At 64.9% G+C, this 19,542-nt stretch overlaps 2 protein-coding genes and 1 long non-coding RNA gene across 7 annotated transcripts; 2 read left to right on the top strand and 1 right to left on the bottom strand.

Annotated features, from left to right (window-relative positions):
• Positions 1–670: 670 nt before the first annotated feature.
• On the top strand, positions 671–1,415 carry LOC137673728 (uncharacterized). Its single transcript, XR_011049772.1, has 2 exons — positions 671–749; positions 1,218–1,415. It is a non-coding gene; the product is annotated as an uncharacterized lncRNA (long non-coding RNA).
• Positions 1,341–5,892, bottom strand: COPZ2 (COPI coat complex subunit zeta 2). 5 transcript variants are annotated; one of them, XM_068418697.1, is made up of 10 exons: positions 5,660–5,891; positions 3,631–3,699; positions 3,320–3,401; positions 3,080–3,171; positions 2,953–3,008; positions 2,667–2,744; positions 2,319–2,370; positions 2,125–2,234; positions 1,908–1,946; positions 1,341–1,670 (listed from the first exon to the last, which is right to left on the bottom strand). In XM_068418697.1, the coding sequence occupies exons 1-8, from the start codon at positions 5,708–5,710 to the stop codon at positions 2,139–2,141; spliced, it is 576 nt and encodes a 191-aa protein (XP_068274798.1). In that variant the 5' UTR covers positions 5,711–5,891; the 3' UTR covers positions 1,341–1,670; positions 1,908–1,946; positions 2,125–2,138. The 5 variants fall into 5 exon arrangements, with proteins under 5 accessions (XP_068274798.1, XP_068274800.1, XP_068274801.1 ...); XM_068418699.1 differs by lacking the exon at positions 5,660–5,891 and adding an exon at positions 4,203–4,260; XM_068418698.1 differs by lacking the exon at positions 1,341–1,670 and adding an exon at positions 1,682–1,752 and having other exon boundaries at positions 5,660–5,892.
• A 1,690-nt stretch (positions 5,893–7,582) lies between these two features.
• On the top strand, positions 7,583–18,212 carry NFE2L1 (NFE2 like bZIP transcription factor 1). The gene is made up of 7 exons (XM_068418841.1): positions 7,583–7,656; positions 8,329–8,540; positions 8,943–9,454; positions 13,322–13,537; positions 14,130–14,219; positions 14,586–14,747; positions 15,104–18,212. The coding sequence occupies exons 3-7, from the start codon at positions 8,945–8,947 to the stop codon at positions 16,433–16,435; spliced, it is 2,310 nt and encodes a 769-aa protein (XP_068274942.1). The 5' UTR covers positions 7,583–7,656; positions 8,329–8,540; positions 8,943–8,944; the 3' UTR covers positions 16,436–18,212.
• The last annotated feature ends 1,330 nt before the right edge of the window (positions 18,213–19,542 follow it).

Genomic DNA, 19,542 nt, shown 5'->3' with positions numbered 1-19,542 from the left:
TCGGGGGCAGGGTGGGGAGGGGCTGCGGGGGGGGGGGAAGACTTTGGGGTGTCTCTCGTGTTTTGGGGGGGGGACACGCAGCTTTGGGGTGCCCGTGGCTGCGGGGTGACCCCGGGAGGGGCTGGGGCAGGTGGGGAGGGGCTTTGGTGGGGGCAGCTGGGACGGGGTTGGGGGAAAAGGGGGGGGTGCATGGGGGGGATCCCCGGGTTGGGCTGTCCCGGGGGGTCCCAGGCTGGTGGGGAAACTTGGGGGGGGGGTCACTTGGGTGGGGGGGCGGTGTGGGTGGGTGTCCCACAGCAGAGGCGTCCCTAGGATGGGGGGTCCCAAGGGAGAGGAGTCCCTATGATGGAGGGGGGGGCAAGGGGAGGATTTTGGGGATCCCAAGGCGGGGGGGGGCTGTGATGGGGGCGGTTTGGGGGGTCCAGGGGTGTCCTTCACTGGGGGGGGGGGGCATCCTGCAGAGGGGTGGGCTGGGAGGGGTGGGCCCAGGCAGGGGGGTCCCACGCGCTCCCCCAGATCGCCGGCAGGTGGCGCTGCAGGATCGCGAATGAGCGGCTCCGGCGGGGGCGTGGCACCAGAGGAGGGGCGGGGCCACGGCGGGCAGGGGGCGGGGCCTGTGTGGTATAAGGGGCGTGTCCGGGGCGGGGCCATGCAAAGTGACCGGGGCCCCGCCAGGGAGCGGCGAGCAAGAGCCGCGCTGCGGCCGCGGCGTTGGGGAGCGTCGCGCAAGAGGCGGTGACGGCCCCTGGGTGGGGTGGGGGGTCCCTGGGCTGGGCGTCCCGGGGTGGGGGGTTCCCAGGAAGGGGTGATCCCAAGGTGGGGGTGGGGTGGTCCCCAGGCTGGTGCATCGTGACTGAGGCAGAGCAGACCGTGCCCACCTGTGGGTGCAAGAGCCATGGCTGCCCCACGCATGTGGGCAGCGTTTGGGTGCGTGCACCCATCCCCAGCCTGGCACCCATCCCCACCCTCCCATGGCCACGGAGCGGGTGGGGGGCTCTCCTCTCCTCTCCTCTCCTCTCCTCTCCTCTCCTCTCCTCTCCTCTCCTCTCCTCTCCTCTCCTCTCCTCTCCTCTCCTCTCCAGACCCACCCCACAGCCTCCCACCAGCCCCATCCCCCCTGTGCCTGATGCCATTGATCTGTGGTGGCTTGGGATTACGAACGTGCAGAGGGTGGGATTTCACAGCAACACCCACAAATGTCGCCTTTGCCTCCAAAGGAAACATGTCGAAGAGCAACACTCAGCGGTGGCCCCGGCCGAGTCCCCGGAGCATGGCCTTGGTGGGCAATGTGCCCATGGGGACCCACCACCTGCCATGGCTGATGGAGAGAGGACATCAAATCGAGGAGGAAAACTTTATTCGTGGCCAGGGAGCAAGTGGGAACAGTGAATCAATTCTCCTTCGTTAGTGCTTAATTTTTCCCTTGATATTATTAATGCTGGGGGTGGATACAAGAGCCGGCAAGGGGCTTCTGGAGGCAGCGTGGCCAGGGGGGAGCTGGCCATGGGCTCCAGGCTGGGACGCAGGGTCTGGGCTGGGGTCCGAGCAGGGAAATACCAAGGAAGGTCAGTGTGTCCTGCTGGTGTCCCACCTTTCCAGCCCACCCCTCCGAGGGGAGACCCCGGAGCCAGCAGGGATGGCTTGAAGTGCTCCTTGGTGGGCTGCAGGACCTGGCAGGAGACCCCAGGGATGGGGACGGGGTCAGGCTGACCCTGGGGTGTCCGTCCCGGCCCGACACCTGCGATCCCTTGGCTGGGGAGGGGGGAGGCACGTGTTGTGCTGAGCAATTAGGGGTGCATGGGACCCCATGCTGGGGTGGGTGGGACCCAGGGTGTGCCCCATGTCCATCCTGCTGGGTAAAGCTGGGCAACCCACCCCCTCATTAGCGAGGCTAACGAAGCGCTTACCTGAGACACGCTCTGCTCGGGCAGAGGGTTGTCATCAACCTGGGGGAGGGAAGGGGGCCAGCAGCTTTAGGAGCGGGGCGATGGGGCGAAGGGGACCCACTGGGTGCCCTGACACGGGGAGCATCCCCTCGGCACCCATCCTGCTCGGTGCCCATCACCCCGACCCCAGTCCCTGCCCACCCCGGGCAGACCCCACAGCACCAGGGAGGGTCCCCACCTCCTCGGCGTGGCCTATTCACGGCCACTGGCGTCGCCCACGTCCCTCTGCTCCGAGCCACCTGCCAGGTAGTCGAAGAGGACGAAGCCGTACGGCGCCGGCTCCGGGACCTGGTGGGGGAGAGAGGCTGAGGAGGGTGGGGAGAGGCAGAGGAGGGTGGGAGGAAGGCCACGGCGCGGGATGGCTGCACTCACCCGCAGGCCCAGCCGCTGGATCACTTGCTGGGGGTCGCTCTCCAGGATCACCCTGCGGAGCAGCGCGGTGCTGTGCCGACCCCACCAGGAGCCCCACGCCACGGCTCCCTCCTGATCCTGGCTGCACCCCACCGCCCCGTGCCTCAGTTTCCCTCCCTGTGCCCTGACGAAGGCTCGAGGAACTGCTGCTGCGATGTTGGCAAACCGGGGTGCCCAGCTCCCCCTTGGCACCCTGAGACGGGGCCAGCCCCTTCCCAGCACCCAGAGGGACGAAGCCACCCCCTGTCCCTGCAACCCCCCGTGCTGCGGGCGGCTTCTCCCCCTCCGTCCCCCGCAGCAGGAGCTCACCCCCTGTCCACGATCTCGTCCACCACCAGGAATGTCCCCTCCATGTTGTCCAGCAGCCAGCGCTTCTCCACCTCCTTCCTGCGGGCGAGCGGGTGGGAGACGTCGCTGCACCCAGCCACGGCCTGGGGTCCCCTGCGAGGGGCTGGGGCCCAGACCCCTGCCCTCCCAGAGCAGCCCTGGCCCTGTCCCACCCAGGATGTGAGGGGACAGGGGCTTCATGTCCGCTCACACAAACTGCTGCCCCGTGCCCTGCCTCAGTTTCCCCACCCGAGGCACAGGGACTCACCGCAGGAGGTGGCCGAGGGCGTCGAGGAGGCAGGCGAGCACGGCCGACAGCATCAGCTGCGGGACATGGGGGGGTGTCAGCGGAGCCATGGGGGGGTCCCCGGGGTTGGGCCCCCCCCCCCACGTACCTCGTTCTCCTGGCAGCCCCCCACCACGTAGAAGAAGAGGTCGACGCTGCTCCTGTACACGACGGTGAGTCCCTCCAGACAGGCGATCTCCCCTGCGTGGTGTGGGGACATGGGACAGCGTTAGGGTCCCCGGGGGACACTGCCCCAAGCCTGGTCCCCCCCCACAGCCCCAAGCATTAAACCTTTTGCAACCGTGTCCCCCCGCTCCCAGCTGCAAAGGAGGGACCCCCCCCCGCTCACCGCCCGCCCGCTGGGTCTTGCTGAAGATGCTCTGCTCGAAGGCTGCCTGCGCCGCGGCCGTGGGGAAGGTGCTGTCATAGTACTGGGGGGGGGACAGGGGGTCAGCCTGGGGGGTGAGGGTGCTGGGACCCCCCCCAGCCCCTACTGGGAGCCCCCCGAGTTCACAGCCAGGACCCCCGAGGTCACGGCCAGGACCCCCCAGACCCTGCAGCCTGGGGGTGGGATGCCTGAGCCGATATGGGGTGAGGAGGGGGCTGGGGGTCCTGGGCAGCCCCCCCCGGGGCAGCTGGGGCGGGGGGGGGCCGGTTCACCTTGGCCAGGAGGCGCTGCCCGAGGCTGTCCAGGATGAGCAGAGCCTTGACCGTGTACAGGGAGGGCTCCTGGGGGGGGGGGGGGCGAGGGGCTCAGCCCCGAGGCGGGGCCGCCCCCCCCGAGCCCCCCTGATCGTCTCCATTGGAGTCCCCCCAGGTCTGGATTTTGGGGACCCCCTTTGCTCCCCCACTGCCCCCCTGCTCCCGGTCCTGTCCCCCGTTTCTCCCCATTCCCCCCCAATTCCATTTCCCCATTTCCCCAGTCCTTCCCCCCTGTCCCCCCACTCCCTCTCCCCCCGTTTCACCATGGTCCTCCCAGCCCCGTCCCCCTCCTGCCACCACCAGCCCCTTTCCCCCCCTGTCCCCATCATTTATCCCCGTCGCCCCCCGGTTTCCCCCCCCTCGGTGTCCCCCCCCACCCCGTTTTTTCCCCCCCGTTTTCCCCCGTTATTTTTCTCCCCCGTGTTTCCCCCCCCGTTCCTCCCCTCGTTTCCCCCCGTTTCTCCCCGCGTCCCGCCGCCGCTGTACGAAGTTCACGGGGGGGGCACGGAGCCCCCTCCCCGCTCCCGTACCGGCCCCGCGGGCTCCATGGCTCCGCCGCCCCGGGCCCCCCCGCGCTGCCGTGCCCGCCCCCCCCTGCTCCACCCCTCCCCCCCCCCCGCACCCAGCCTTGTCCCGCTGCACCCCGAGCTCAGCCCCCCCCGAGGAAAGGGGGGGTCCCCCGGGGTGGGGGTCCCACAGCCCAGTGTGCTGCAGTGTGTGGACACAGTGGGGGACCAGGGGGGGACACTGGGGGGGCTGTTCCCCCACTGCCCCCTCCCCTCCTTTGGGAAAGGATCGACCTGGGGGGGGGGGGGGGGGGGCGGTGGGGTGGGACCCCCACGCACCCCGAATTGAGGGGTTCAGGGAAGCCCACGGAGGGGAGGAAGGCTCAGCAGTGGGGCAGGAGAGGGGGTCACCCCTCACCCAACCTCTGCTGCCTTTAATTTGGGGTCACCCCCCCCTCCAGGTGACCAGGGGGAGGCGGGTGGGGGTCCCGGCAGCGCGGGGTCCTGCTGGTGGGTGCCAAGCTCATCCCCGGTGCAGGGGGTCGGTACCCCCAGGGTGCCATCACGGGGGAACTTGGCCCATGGTTCAGAGCGAGGGGCAGCAGGACACACCGTGCCCAGAGCAGCCCCCCACCGTGTCCCACCAGCTCAGCCCGGGCTGTCCCCTGACCATCTCCACTGGCCACAGCCAAAAAGAAACTGGGGGGCAGTTTTCCCGTGCCCCCCTCACAGGCGTGAGGAACCGAAAGGCTTTCGCTGGCCCAGGCTGGAGGAGGGCTGGGAGCTGGGCAGGGTGCGGGCACGGGGACGCCTGCCAGCCCCTCAAATAGCCCCGGGACGGGGGGGGGACACTAAAAATAACCCGGTGAGGGGCAGCCCGGTTCGGGTTGCTGGCGCGGGGGTGACCACAGCCCCGGGGAGCGGCGGTGGGAGGTTTTTTGGGACGCTCCCACACACCCGTGTTCCCCGTGGGGTGCCCAAATAATGCTGCAAGCTGAGGCCACCCCATGGCAAACCCTGGGTGGCCGCGGGGGTGGGCAGCACCCCCAAATCTCCCACCCGCCCTGCGCTGCGCCGAGCAGCGGCTCTCGAGGCGGCGATGGGGCCGTGCCCACCCGCCCACCGGAGCCGCCGCCGTTGCCTCAGCAAATTGCCGGTTGTGGCATGCCGTGGGCCAGGGCCGCGCCCCGGCTTTCGTGGGTGTTTTGTGGCTTGTTTTCCAGGAGATTAAGGAGACGGAGCAGCTGTGGCAGAGCGAGCCCGTGACCCCAAATCCCTCGGACCTGGGTGATTCCAGGCTCCTCGCCACCTTCCCCTGGCTGCTCCGGACCCTTTCCCTGCCGTGGATGCTCTGGAGCATCCCCGCTCGCAGCGTCAGGGCTCTCTGGGTTCGGGGGGATGCACAGCCCGTCCCCCATCGCTCAGCCGTGCCACGAGCTTGGTCCCTGCCATAAAAAAAAGAGGTGTCTGCTCCTGCTTACCCCGGGCTGGGAAACCTCACCCCGCTGCGAGGCGTCGGAGCCCACGCTCATTTTCCACGTTTTTTTTTCAGATGAACTATTGTCTCTGGCATCCTGTTTGTCCCGGCGAGTTTCTGGGGCAGGGAAGGAGGGTGTCTGGGTTTGGCAGCTGCGGCGTTGCAGGAATAGCAGGCAGGGGTGGTGCTGCCTGCCTGCCCTCACCTCCTGCCTGCCTGCCTCTGCTCTCAGGTCTGGCAGCGGCTGCCCCTCGCCCCGTGGGCACTGGCATCGATTTGGGCAGGAAGCCCGTGCCGAGCGATGGGGGAAGGTATAAATAACCTGCTCAGAGTTGATGGTTTGTAACACCGACCCTGCTCCGTGCTTATTTATTTAGTTTATGGAGTTGCCATCGGTGATCCAGTGGTTGATCATCCTGGAGAGGCAAGGACGGGATGGGGGCTGGATGCTCCTGCGGCCGTTCACAGCACCTTTCTGCCTCCCCTCCCACAGCTCTACTGGGGAGATGCTGGTGCTGTTAGTTGAGCGGCTTCAGAGCCACTGGTTGCACAGCGCAGGTCCTTGGGCACCTGGTGAGGTGGCTGGGATGAGTAGCAGCCTTTCCCTCACCTCTGCTGGGGAGTTACTGTCTCAATGGTTCCCCCATGATTAGCAGCATCACTCGCAGGACAACCCACAGACAGCGTTGACTGTTTTAGGCTGACAAGTGATGGCCAGACACACAGACAGCCCCTGGCATGTGAGCTGCAGGGGGCTGTGAGCAGCTCGAAGGCAGAAGCTCTGTGTGGCGGGGAGTCCTGTCCCTCTCCAGTCACCAGCACCCTGGGGGCACGGTGCCCCCCGGGCTGTCCCTCAGCCAGCCCAGGCTGGGGCTGGGGTTACCTCTCTCTGACACAGCCCCTTGCACCAAGGAGCAGCCGACCAGGAGAGCTTTTCTCAGCCCGAAAACAGAGCTGGCTGTAAGGAGCTGGGGTACGCCGACTGGGCAGCTGCCGGAGCGTGAAATTAAAGGCTTTTAATTAGCGAAGGGCTGGAGCAACGAAGAAAGTAAAGCACGGGGCGAGCAGGCGCTGCCCTGGCTGCGCTCCCAGCCTCATCCCTGACTCACTGCAGGGCCCGGGGCGAAGCTCCGGCTTCGGCTTTGACTCAGTCCTTCCATCTGCCAGTGGCGCCTGCGCGGGGCCGGGGACCTGCGAAGGCCGCAGGCCAGCGGGGCAGGGTCACGTTTAGGCAGCGTTATCAGCCCCAGGGCCTGCGGCCGCGCAGGGGAGGCCCCCGGGCCGCTCTCGGCGGGCGGGCGAGGCGCAGGCCCCGCTGTGGTGTGGCCCCGGCGGAGGCTGGCAGCCCCCTCTCGCCCCCCCACAGCCAGGGGGTGTCGGGATCGGCGGCCCGGGGGGAGCGGAGGAGCCCCGGGGCGGTGTCGGGGCCTGCGGAGGCTCCGCCATGGCGGCCCCAGGCCTCGCCCTGCGCGGGGGGCCCGGTGCCATGGCAACAGCTGCGGGGCGCGGGGGGGCGGGGGGTGGTGTCTCTGCGTCGCTGGGATTGGTGCGCGCCGCTGCCAGTTAAGCGCCCAGGCGGGCGGCTGGATTCTCATTGGAAGCTGCCGCTGTCGCTCGGCGGAAGCCTCGCGTTTCATTAGGTGGACGCCTTGTCACTCAATCGCCAAGGGGGGCGGGACGCGTTGACTGGCTTTTCCTTTCCGATTGGCTCAGCGCGCGGCCGCCAGGCCAAGCACGGGGGCCAGCGGCGCTGTCCGCCCGCCGATTGGCCGCTCAGCCTGCCTATCCAGGCGGCGGCGGGGGCGGGAGCACCGCCTCACTGCCACCTTCCATTGGGCCGCCGCTTCTTCCCGCCTCCCCTTTCCCGGGCGCCGATTGGCGGCGGCGCCGCGCGAGGCGGGAGGGGGCGGCGGTTGGCCAGGGCGGGGAGCGGGAGTGGGGCCGGTGGCGGCGGCGGCGGGGCCGGGGCCGGGAGCGAGCGGTGGCGGCGGAGGCGAGCGGGTAGCGGCGGGCGGCGGCGCGGAGGGGCGGGCGGAGGGGCCGGGGGTGCGGGCCGGGCCGAGGGGCGCGGGGCGGGCGGCACTGAGGGGACGGCGAGGCCGCGCGGGGGGGCGGGTCACGAGGCGCGGGGGGGTCTTAAAGGGCCCGGGGGGGGCGTCTTAAAGGGCCCGTCCCCCCTCTGGGCAGCGCTGGGACCCCCCCGGGAGGGGAGAGCGGGCAGCGCCGGGGCCTGGCGGCTCCTCCTGCGGACGGGCGGCCCGGGAAGGCCGGGCCGGGGCCGGGGAGGCGGGGGGGGGAGAGGCGAGGCCGGGAGCCCCCGGTGGGGCGCTGGCTGGGGGTGTTTTGCCACCCGTGGAAAAGCCCCGGGGGGGTTTGTTGTGGAGCCGCCAGGAGTGAAAGGGAGCGGGGCTGGATCCCTCCGGAGAGGGGGGAAGTTGACGCACCAGCCTAAGAATAGCCCGGGGAGGGGAAGCGTGGACAGTGTTGTCAGCGAAGGTAACTCCGCGGTGCGTGTTCCTGCGCCCGCGTCGTGTGAGGAAAAAAAATCAGCCTTTGGAGTGAGAAAACACGCGTGGAAACCGCCGTGTGCCGGTGCGGTGGGTCCGTGTGCGGCGTTCAGGGTGGTGCCTGGCCCGGCGCGTTATCACGTTTGCTCTCGGGGTTGTGTTTCAGCTGCTGATGAAACCGCAGCCAGAAGCGGAGGAGTCTTTGGACCTTCCCGTGCTCGGGACCTTTGGCTGGTAAAAGGCTCCTTCAAGAAGCTTCGCAGAGCAGAGGAGAGGGGAAGAAGGAGCAGGCGGCTGTCGGAGGGAGCAGACCCCGTCGTGGAGCGTGGGGAGTTGGGGGGGGCGAGAGGAAGTCGCTGTATGTGGAGTTTTTGGACAGTAAGTGACGTGGGTTTTTGTGTAGCTGCATGGTCTGTGCTCTGAAACGGTTCTGAAGACAAGAAAAAGGCACGAGAGGGTCGAGGCTGTCTTCTGGGGAGGGTTTGTTGCTTCTGGAGATTTAAATCTTTAATTACACTCCGCTGGCCGACCAGTGAGTTCCAGAAATTGAGAAGAAAACCAGAATGGTCCTGAACCCGAAGTCTTGCATGTTCTTTAAACTTTTACCCTGTTGTTTAGCGATAACCTGAACGCCGAAGTCGCTGCTTTATATTGTTTGTGTGAAAGTGGGGCAGAGGAAGGGCAAACCCAACCAACCTGTTGCGTGGAGAATTCATCTGACGCTGGTTGTTTTTTTTTTTTTAAATTCCCAACCCCTCCACCCGCTTTCTCCTCCGCCAGAAATGCTTTCTCTGAAGAAATACTTCACCGAAGGCCTCATCCAGTTCACCATTCTGCTCAGCTTGATCGGCGTTCGCGTGGACGTGGACACCTACCTGAACTCGCAGCTCCCCCCTCTCCGGGAGATCATTCTTGGCCAGAGCTCCGCTTACACCCAGACCCAGTTTCACAACCTGCGTAACACCTTGGACGGATATGGCATCCACCCAAAAAGCGTAGACCTGGACTATTACTTCACCGCTCGCAGGCTGCTCAACCAGGTGAGGGCCCTGGACAGGTTTCAGGTGCCCACCACCGAAGTTAACGCCTGGTTGGTGCACAGAGACCCCGAAGGCTCCGTGTCCGGTAGCCAGCCCAGCGCCGGCATCGCCCTAGAGAACGGCAGTGGCCTGCAGGATGGGAGCAGTCCCGACAACGGGGTGAGGGAGAGCGGAGCGGAACAGGGTTTTGGAGAAGAACTGGAAGATTTGGGAGCGGTGGCTGCCCCGGTGAACGGAGACCTGACCAAAGAGGTAGGCAGGACCTGCTTTTGCCTGTTGGGGGGGGAGAGAGAGCCCTTTGGGGGGCTTTTGCCCTCTGGTACCCATCCGAGGGAGCGGTACTTTGTATGTTGTGTGTGTTTAGCGTTTGGGAATGGCGTAATCCTCAATTAGGGTTCAGTTAGAGGGCTGCAGGGGTACGTGTGGGGTGGTTTTTGCTTTTGGTTTGTTTTCTTCTTGGTCTGAAAGTAATAGCGAAAGGAGGCAGGGTGGGAGGGGAAGGTTGGGGTCAGCATTTCAAGCTGCACGCGGAGCTTTGTGTTGTGAAACGCATGAAACGAGGCTGGGAGATAAACAGGGGCGTTGGGTAACAGGCTCAGCCCAGGTGTCGAGCGGGTGGTTGGGTTACTTGGGCTCTGGAGTTCATCCAGTGGCGATGTTTATTGCTTGGTTTTCATCACGGGCGGGCGGAGAGAAATCAACTGGAAAGTGGTTTATTATTTTCCCTCCCCCCTCCCTCTGTCTGAGCACAACCTTTCGGAGGCTGTGATGCAATGCTGCTCCCCCCCGGGAGCTGCTTGCTCTTTTTTTGGCGTCGCTCTCTTTGTCACGGCATGTTCGGCGTCTTCCTTGGCTGCGGCGTGAGGGATGTTAGTGCTGATTTGCAGCGTTGGGTCCTACCAGCCTTCCTCTTGTTAAATTATCTCCGCTGAGGCGTCTGGGTACGGGGAGAGCTGAATTCGGCTCTCCCCATACCCAGATGCCTCAGCAGCCGTCGCTGGTGCTTGGAAATTGAGTGAGGAAAGTGGTGTGAACACAGAGAGATAAAGGTGTTGATTGTTTTGGGTACTAAATTGATGGAGGAGCAGCGGGATGCTGCTGTAGGAAGGTTGGATGGTGGCTACGGGCAGCTTTCTCCCTGCCCCTGTGCCTCCGGAGACGTTGAGGGTGAAAATTCCTCTCTGGGTTTGTAACCGGTGACCTTGGAGGGTCGCAGAACACGAGGCGAATGGTCACACGTTCAGCTTGTTCCCTTGAGGATTGAGAGAGGGAATTCCCTGTCGTGGGAAGGGTTTGATGAAATACCTCGTACAAGGTCACACCGGTGGAAGATTTCACTCTCCTCCCCCAAGTCTGGTGTTCTCAGCTGGGGGTGTTGGGTCTGGGGAGCCTTTCAAGTGCAGCGTAGAGAAACCGGGATCAGATTTTATAGAGAAATGGTGCAGATCTGAGAGGCGAGAGGCCGATAGTGCCGCCGTTTTCCAGAGGCCTGTTTATTTCTGTCTTAAAACACAGCCCTGCGCCGAACGCCGTGCTCGCTGCGAGCCGACCGGGCGCAGGGTGCAGCTGCAAACCCGGCCAGCTCGGACTGGGCTTGCTGGGAGTGAAACTCCCGGGTGGGAAGCACGTTCCTCCGCGCTGCAATTTCCCTCCGGTCACTCCTTCGGGGAAGGGTGGGGAGACCTTGCTCTGCACCTTTCTTCATCCCGGGTGTGCAGGCAGCCGCGCTCTTCCTCAGGTCTCTATTTTTTTGTCTTTCCCCCCCCAAAAGCCCTCGCTGGGATGGGAGGGGGTTCCTGCACCTGCAAGGTGCCGAGGGCGCAGCGCCCGGGCACCCAGCGCCAGGAAATCCCGTCCGCCCGAGCCCGCCTCGCGCACCCACGTCACATCGTCACATCGTCACATCAGCACGCCATCACATCGCCCTCTCTTCCCCCCCCCTCCCCCGGGGCCAGCGAGACCGTACTGGCTGCTGGTGCGACGCTTCAAAGCAACCCAGGTTTATTTCAAAGCGTTACCCCAGGGGGGGGTTTATATATATATATTTTTTTGGTGTCTTTGGGACCGTGACCCCCCCGGTAAGTGCTGAGCAGCCGCCCAGCCTTTCTGACAGGAATGTGGTGTGAGCTCTGCAGAAGGCACCTGCAGGGCTCCGTCCTCCCCCCCTCCCCGTTCGTTAGGAGGACGATGATGATACGCAGATGGCTTTAGGGTTGAATTTTTTCCATGACTTTTCCTGGCACTTTAAAATATTGCGACTCCCCGCGGGGTCGTGCGGGCCCGGAGTGACCTTGCTCGGGGAATATGGCTGTTATTAATAATTGTAGGAGCTGGAGCTCGCCCTTGGGTGCGGTGTGGGGCTCTGGGGGCTGTGCTGGGTGGGCGCTGCGGTGGGTGCTCGCCGATCATCCAAACCGGGGGAATTTAAGGGGGTTTATTTTACCCCGGGGGGTGCCCGCTCCTTGTTCGCCTGAAGACAAAGCTGGGTTTAATCCTCCGCAGCATTGGGGGTGGGGAAGGCACCGCTGCCCTGCGCCGTTTCCACAACACGAGGATAAAAATACGCGGCCGCCAGACATGTGATGAGCTGCTGGTGCTCAGCCCTGGCCCCGGGTGACGAGGCCCCCCCCAGCCGGGAGCGGGATCTCCTTACACTTGGCCTTGCCTCTCCAGCGGTTACCGCCCGGTCCCGGGGCGGGCCCTGCCCGGTGTGAGGGGCTGGGGGGGGCGAGGAGCAAGCGAGGCCTTTGTGCACGGGGAGGGGGATCGCCCCCCGCCCCGGGCCGGGGTCGCCCGGGGGAGGGAGCCAAGGTCACCCCGGCCCTGCTGCCCTCCCTCCCGCCTCGGGGGAGCCCAGCCGGGCTCCGGGACGGCCCCACCCGCCGGCGGTGCGGGGCGAGGCCGGGCCCGGGGTAGGGGGGGGCGGCGGCGGCGGCCGCGCTGCGCCAGGGCGGGGCGGCGGCCCGGTGGGCACCGCGCGGCCGCTGCGCCGCTTCCCATTGGCCGAGGCGGCGGCCCATGTCGGCGGGGATTGGTCGGCGCGGTGGTGCCTGTCGGCGCGGATTGGCGGTGACCGCCGCCGCCCCGGGCGCGGGGCGGGGCTTGGCGGCCTATTGGCGGAGGGGGGCGTGGCCCGGCGGCGCCGCCGCCGCAGCCCGGCGGGGCGGGGGGTGTGGGCGGGGCTTGGCGACCGCCGCAGCCACGGTAACGGCGGGGGGGGGGGGGCGGGCGGGGCGCGCCGCAGCCCGGCCCGGGCGGGGCGGCGGGACGGCGAGACCCGAGCCCAGCCCGGCACGGCCCGGCCCAGCGGGGGGCTCCGCCGCCGCAGCCGCCGCACGGGAGGCGGGGCGGCTCCTGCCGCCGCCGCAGCGGCGCCGCGGGCACCTGTGGCCGGTGGGGCGGAGCGGAGCGCGGCTCCTCAGCCGCCCCGGCCGGCGATGCGTGCGCGGCGCCGCGCCCCGGCCAGCCCGCCCCGCCGCCGCCGCCGCCTCCCCCCGGGACCATGATCGGTGCGCGCCGCGGCCCGGGCGGCAGCTGGGGACATGAGAAAGGTACCGGGGCCGCTCCGGGGAGGGCGGGCGCTCCCCGGGGATGCTGCCAGCCCGGAGGGTGCGGGGGGGACTCTGGGGGAGGCGCGGGGCGGGGGCCGGCTCCGAGGGCGGCGGGGGTGCCCGGGGCGGGGCGGGGGGGGCTGCGGGCAGCCCGGTGGCGGCGGCGGCGGCTCCGGTTGCATCAGGTGGGTGGAAATGCGGGGATTTTCCTGCCGCGCACCCACCCCACCCCACCCCTTATGCAAATGCCGGGCTGGCACCACGGGCTGATGCAAGGCGGGCACGGCGCAGGCACCGCCGCGACGCGGGCCCGGGCGGCCCCAGGCGCCGCTGCCGGCCATGGGCGGCGGGGAGCGGGGGACCGGCCTCACCCGCCATGCAGAGCCCGCAGAGCCGCTCTCGGGGACCCCGGGAGGCAGAACCAGCCCGGGCCGCCGCGGAGGAGGAGGAGGCGAGTGGGCTGCGGGTCAGGCCGGGGAGAGGGTGGTGGTGGGTGGGGGGGTCCCCTGGGAGGGGCCGGTGGGTGGGGACCGTGCCCAGGGCTGAAGCAATGTGGTCTGTGTTTCAGGACATCGATTTGATTGACATCCTGTGGAGACAGGATATTGATCTCGGCGCTGGGCGAGAGATTTTTGACTACAGCCACCGTCAGAAAGAGAGCGAAGTGGACAAAGAGCTGAGCGATGGGAGGGAGCGCGGGGACAGCTGGAGGAGCGGAGGGGGCGAGAGCTTGGATAGGAACCTGCTAGTTGATGGAGAGACCGGGGAGAGTTTCCCTGCGCAGGTAACAGCCCTGGGCCGGCCGGGCTGGGGTCTGCGCCCGCGGGGATGCAGCGTGCCGGGGGTCCGCCGAGGCGGAGGGGGAGGCGAGGGGCCCTCCGGCCGGCTGTCGGGGCGAGCGGCGTCGCGTGTGACTTTCACCGGGGATCTGCTGAGCCGCAGGATAAGGGTTTGCCCGGGTGGACAAGAGGATTTGGTGCTGGGAAAGCGCAGGCTGCCGTGGCGGGCTGGGCAGCCGCAGCGAGGCGGGCAGGGTGATGGCCGTGGCGGCGGGGACGAGGGCGGCGGGTTCTTGCTGTGCCTGTCGGTTGTGTGGCAGAGGCGGTGGCGCAGGTAGGCGCAGCGTCCCCTCCAGCCGAGTCCTTGCGCTGGCGGTCGGTGGGGCTTGCCGGGGGCAGAGGCAGCACCTTCCCTTCCCTCGCTGCGCTCGGGGCTGCTCTGACGCTCTCTGGAGCAGGAGGATGGAGGCTGCGAAGCACTGGGTGGGGCCTCTGGCTCTTTTTGGATGCGCTGGAATAAAGCCCTGCTGTAAGGAGCTCGTTTCTCATCACCACCTCCCTCATCCCGGGGCTACGATTGCTCGTGTCTCACATCAGGTGCCCGGTGCGGAGGATCAGACAGCCCTGTCCCTGGAGGAGTGCCTTAGGCTGCTGGAGGCCACCTTCCCTTTCGGGGAGAATTCGGAGGTGAGTGGATGGGGCGACGGCTTCTGCCCCTCGGCGGATCCTTCGCTCGCTCGCCGGGGTTTCGGTGCCTCCCATACCCGTAACCCAGACTGCAGAACCGGCAGTAAATTGGGTTAGCCTGCTTCAGGAGGCTCCAGGCACCGTGCCTGCGAAACTAGCGCTGGGGTGGGGTGGTCACTATTAATTAAAGACTTCTGGCTTTGCTTCTAATTAGTTCATAGTGAACTGTGGAGGAATAACTGCAGCCAGTTCGCTTTGAACAAAGGAGAAGCGATTGCCGTCGCGGAGGTGGAAGGGCAGTGGGGAGTGCTGGCTCCCTTGGCCGCGGCTCGTCAGCCGGGGACTGACTCTGCCTCCCGTGGTTAGTTTCCAGCTGCGGATGTCTCCACCCTGAGCGAAGCCGTGCCCGGCGAGAGCAGGTCAGCGGACATCCCGAACAGCTTGCTGTCCCCTCTCCTCGCCGAGACCGAGTCGCCCTTCGATCTGGAGCAGCAGTGGCAGGACCTCATGTCTATCATGGAAATACAGGTGAGCTCGAGGGCAGGGGTGCGGGGAGGCGTTTGCCCCTCCGGGAGCTTGTTGCTGCTCCACTGAATTCAGGTTCAGTGGTTGTCCCGAGCACCCCATTCCTGGACAATCCTGGTTTGAGGTTGGTGGCAGCTGCTTTGGTGTCGTCCCAGCCTGTGTGGTGACACTGTGGCGGTGGCTGCTGCTGTTTTAACCCTCCTGCAGCTGGCGGATGGTGCTGGGCCACTGGCGAGAGCTCCTTGTGTGGGATCCAGGCAAGGATCTCCGTCCTTGTCTCTTTTTGGCGAAGGGCACTGAGGAGGAGCGGCAGGGCTGGAGCCCGGCTCCTTTACCGAGCTGTTTCGCGTCTCTTCCAGGCTATGGAAGTGAACAACACAACCGCAGCGACCCTGTACAACGGCACGGGCGGAGACCTGCTGACTTCAAACTACAGCCTCCCTCCCAACACTCCCATCAATCAGAATGTCAGCCTGCATCAGGCCTCTCTGGGGAGCTGCTCCCAGGACTTCTCCCTCTTCAGCTCGGAAATGGAAAGCCCCTCCATGGTGGGCAGCTCGGCCCTGCTCCAGCTGGCGCCGGACAACTCCACCGGCCTCAACACCACCTTCGGCTCCACCAACTTGAGCGGCATCTTCTTCCCTCCGCAGCTGAACAGCACGGTCAACGAGACGGCTGGCCCCGAGCTGCCGGACCCGCTGGGCGGGCTGTTGGACGAAGCCATGCTTGATGAGATCAGCTTGATGGACTTGGCCATTGAAGAAGGCTTCAACCCGGTGCAGGCCTCGCAGCTGGAAGAGGAGTTTGATTCAGACTCGGGTCTTTCTCTGGATTCTGGCCACAGTCCTGCTTCTCTGAGCAGCTCAGAAGCCTCCTCCTCCTCCTCTTCCTCCTCTTCTTCCTCGTCCTCTTCCTCCTCCTCGTTTTCTGAGGAAGGAGCTGTCGGCTACAGCTCTGACTCTGAAAACGTGGACTTCGAAGAAGCGGAAGGGGCGGTTGGATACCAGCCAGAGTACAGCAAGTTCTGCCGCATGAGCTACCAGGACCCCTCGCAGCTCCATTACTTGCCTTACCTGGAGCACGTCGGCCACAACCACACCTACAACATGGCGCCGGGGGCCCTGGATCCCGAGGAGCCCAAAGTGCCCAGCGCGGGGAAGAAGAGCAGCAAGGAGAAGCCCTCTGAGTTCCTGGATAAGCAGATGAGCAGGGATGAGCATCGAGCCAGAGCCATGAAGATCCCTTTCACCAACGACAAGATCATCAACCTGCCCGTGGAGGAGTTCAATGAGCTCCTCTCCAAGTACCAGCTGAGCGAGGCGCAGCTCAGCCTGATCCGGGACATCAGGAGGCGAGGCAAGAACAAGATGGCTGCCCAGAACTGCCGCAAGAGGAAACTGGACACCATCCTCAACCTGGAACGGGACGTCGAGGACTTGCAACGAGACAAGTCCAAACTGCTCAGGGAGAAGGTAGAATTCCTCAAATCCATCCGCCAGATGAAGCAGAAGGTGCAGAACCTCTACCAGGAGGTGTTCGGCCGCCTGCGGGACGAGAACGGGCGGCCCTACTCCCCCAGCCAGTACGCCCTGCAGTACGCCAGCGACGGCAGCGTCATTTTGATACCCCGGGCGGTGGCCGACCAGCAGGCCCGGCGGCAGGAGCGCAAACAGAAGGACCGGAGGAAGTGACGGGGACGGCGACGACGCGGGAGGAGTGGGACACTCAAGTGAGAACTGGAGAAGGGCTGAGCCTGGAAGTACTTAGAGGAACTTTCATGCCTTCTTATCCGATATATCTTCTCAAAAAACAAACAAACAAAAGGTGACTGCTGCCGGTCGGTGTGCGGGGGACGGCGGGCGCTGGGGGGGGACGGGAGGAGCAGCCCCTGCCCTGGCCAGCCCGGCGCCTCCCACCACCCCGAGCCCTGTGAGCGCAGGAACCGAGCTGGCATCGCCGGGGGTGAGACTGGCAGAGGTGGAAAAACTACTGTTAGGAACTGGCTTTAAATAAGAAAAGAGATTTAAGCAAATGAACTTTAACAAGGTAGAGGAGAGACATTTTTCTGAACTTCCAAAGTTCCGTGATTTCAGGTAGTTGTTTTTTTTTTTTTCCATTTTTTTTTCATTTTTTGTTGTTTTTTTTTTCCTTTTCCTGACCCAGTTTGGACATCGGTGCGTGTGATTCAATCTGACTTAATTCCAGATTAACCAACGTTGTCCCTTCCTAGCTCAGACCAGTGCACACATGGCGACACAAGTGGTGTGACTTCCATTAACCCTTTCCAGCCCGAGGAAGCTCAGAGGGGGGCTCGCGGGAGAACGTCCCCCCCATACGTGTGGAGGAGCTGCGACGCCTCGGGGAGGCCACGTAGAGCTTTAGGATTGGGACGGGGGAGTGTGGAACTGGAGAGGGTTAACAGAACCCCTGCGATACCACCCTCGGAGCGTGGTACCCGCAGCAGCCTGCATGCAAACGCTGTCTTCCCCCACAGACGGGCTGGGGAAAGAAGGCGGGGAGGGTGGGTGGGCCCCCTGCCCGGGTCCGCACACAGCACAAGGGGAGCAGAGGGTCCCCAGCCCAGGCCCTGGGCTTGTCACATATAGAAATTAGACAACTGTCTAATTAGGATTCCTGGTTCTTAACCGCGCTTTGAATTTTTTTGTTGTAGGGCTTCAGCCCTGGTTTTCCCTCTAGGGTCTAGAGTGCTTGTGTTGAGTCAAAAGGAGAAGCCCAACCCTTCAAAAGCTGCTACATGTTCTCTTTGCCATAAAGATTCCGTGTAACCGTGTGATCACATTATAGGATTCTCTTCTGTCCCCGGGTGTTGGTCCGACTTCCTTGGTTTTTCCGGAGGGGGGTGGGGGTAGTGCCTTGATCACCGTCGGTCTCCGCCACGGAGCCGACCCTAGGAGCTGTATTTACAATAGAGCACAGCTGGGAGCGTACCGACTTTACCAGCAACTGAAAAAACAAAACAAAAAAAGCTTCAAAAATGGCTTTTCCTGGCCAGTCCTGTGCATGTGCTACGGGGTGAGGGCGGAGGGAGGACTCGGGGTGGTAACCCAAGGGAAGGAAACCTGGTACCGCAGGAGGGAGGCCTGGAGGGGAGAGGTCCAGGCGTGGGGACGTTCTCCAGGCTCTGGGGAACACAGTTGGATCTCAGAGCATGTCATGGGGTGTTGGGTGCGTTCGCTGCGGCCCCTGACAGCGGGAGAGGGACGAGCCGAGACCCCGGCGGGTTCCGCCATCCCCGACTGCGGAGAGTCAATGGCTTTACTTACGCATGAGACGAAGCACAAGTGGTGGAGAAGTGGGTGTGGGGAGGTTGGAAGGGAGCCCTGCGCGTATGTTTTAAATTATTTTTTTCCTCTTAGAAACTTTTATTTTAATGATCTGTGACCTGTCAGGGAAAGAAGAGAGATTGTGTGAGCACAGGACAAAAATAAAACAGCTTATTCACTGTAAGAGCGTTTGTTTCATGGATTCTTTTTTTTTTTATTTTAGAAAAGATTAAGCACAGGGAGACAAAACAGCCTCTTCTTGGGGGTCCTTCTCACCCCCAGCAGTCCCTGGCTGTCTCCTGCAGGTCGGGTTTGCCTCCAGCAAGGGTCTGGGGAGGGAGTCGCTGTCGTACTGGAGAGGAGGAAAATGACAGGCTCCTCGGTCGAGGGAAACGGTCAGCACTGGCTCAGCGGCTTTTTTCTTCACTTCACAACAGCATCTTCTTCGGGAAAGCCGAGGAAAAGTGTGTTTCTGGTTAAATCCGCAGCTGGGTGGAGCAAGTCCCGGGTCCCTCAGCCAAAGCCACCGGAGCTGCTGCAGTTCAAAGGCCGGGGCCGGGCTGGGCGCAGCGCGTGGCCGCGGGGCCGAGCTGCCTTGGCACAGCCCCATCGCCCTCCTCGGCTCCGGGCGCTGGCGTGCGGGTCCTGTCGGGCGAGTGACTGGTGTCGGCGCAGCTCGAACCCTCCCCTCCCTCTCCAGCTGTTACACAAGCCTCACCTTCCCCCCAGGTTTCGGCTGGAGCGTCAGTGACGGAGCCAAAGTTTATTCCATCATGAGTGTATGTATATGGGGCTCTGCAGGCCGGCTCCTGCCCCAGCCCATCCTCTCTCTGCCTGGATAAAGCTTCGAGCCCCTCGATCATAAGGGAAGGGCATTGCTGACCCCTCGGCCCAGCTTTTCCCCCCAGTTGGGGCTGGCGGCGGTGGGAAGGGCTGGCTGCCAGCCCACGGGCAGCTGCCAGGCCAGCGCTGGCTCCGGCCCCTGGTTTGCAGCCCTGTTTCCCCAGGCAGGGCTCAGCAGAGCTCGGTTCGCATCCAGCCGGGCTCAAGGGCAGCCCCTGACTTTGCTGCTCTTTTGTGTGAGGGATTGTGCTGCCGGGGCGCGGGCAGAGCCCCGGGCGCAGGCAGAGCCGGGGGTGCAGGCAGAGCCAGGGGTGCAGGCAGCCGGGCAGACACCAGGGAGCAGCCCAGGGAGGGGGACAGGCTCCTCTGCAGCCAAGCTCTGCCAAAAGCCTCTGGACGGGGCCAGGCAGGACGCTGGGCCCTGCAGAAGACGCTGCTCGGATGAACAAACTGGGGTGGAAACTTGCTCCTGGGAAGTGCTGCTGCACCAGCAAGGGCTGGTGCTGAGTGGCTGCACTTAGCAGCAGCATGTAGGGACGCCTCCCTCATAGCTCAGCACCCCACCGGCTCTATTTTTCAGTCCGTTACAGCCGCCTTTCTCTCAGGCATTGATACCCACCGCCCCACTGGCACCGCTGCTCGCAGGCTCGGCCTTTTCTCACCCGGCGTCA

The sequence above is a fragment of the Nyctibius grandis genome, chromosome 26 (assembly GCF_013368605.1).
Source record: "Nyctibius grandis isolate bNycGra1 chromosome 26, bNycGra1.pri, whole genome shotgun sequence".
Lineage (NCBI taxonomy): Eukaryota > Metazoa > Chordata > Aves > Nyctibiiformes > Nyctibiidae > Nyctibius > Nyctibius grandis.
The sequence above is the reverse complement of the archived record's forward strand: the minus strand, read 5'-3'. Positions and strand labels throughout refer to the sequence as shown.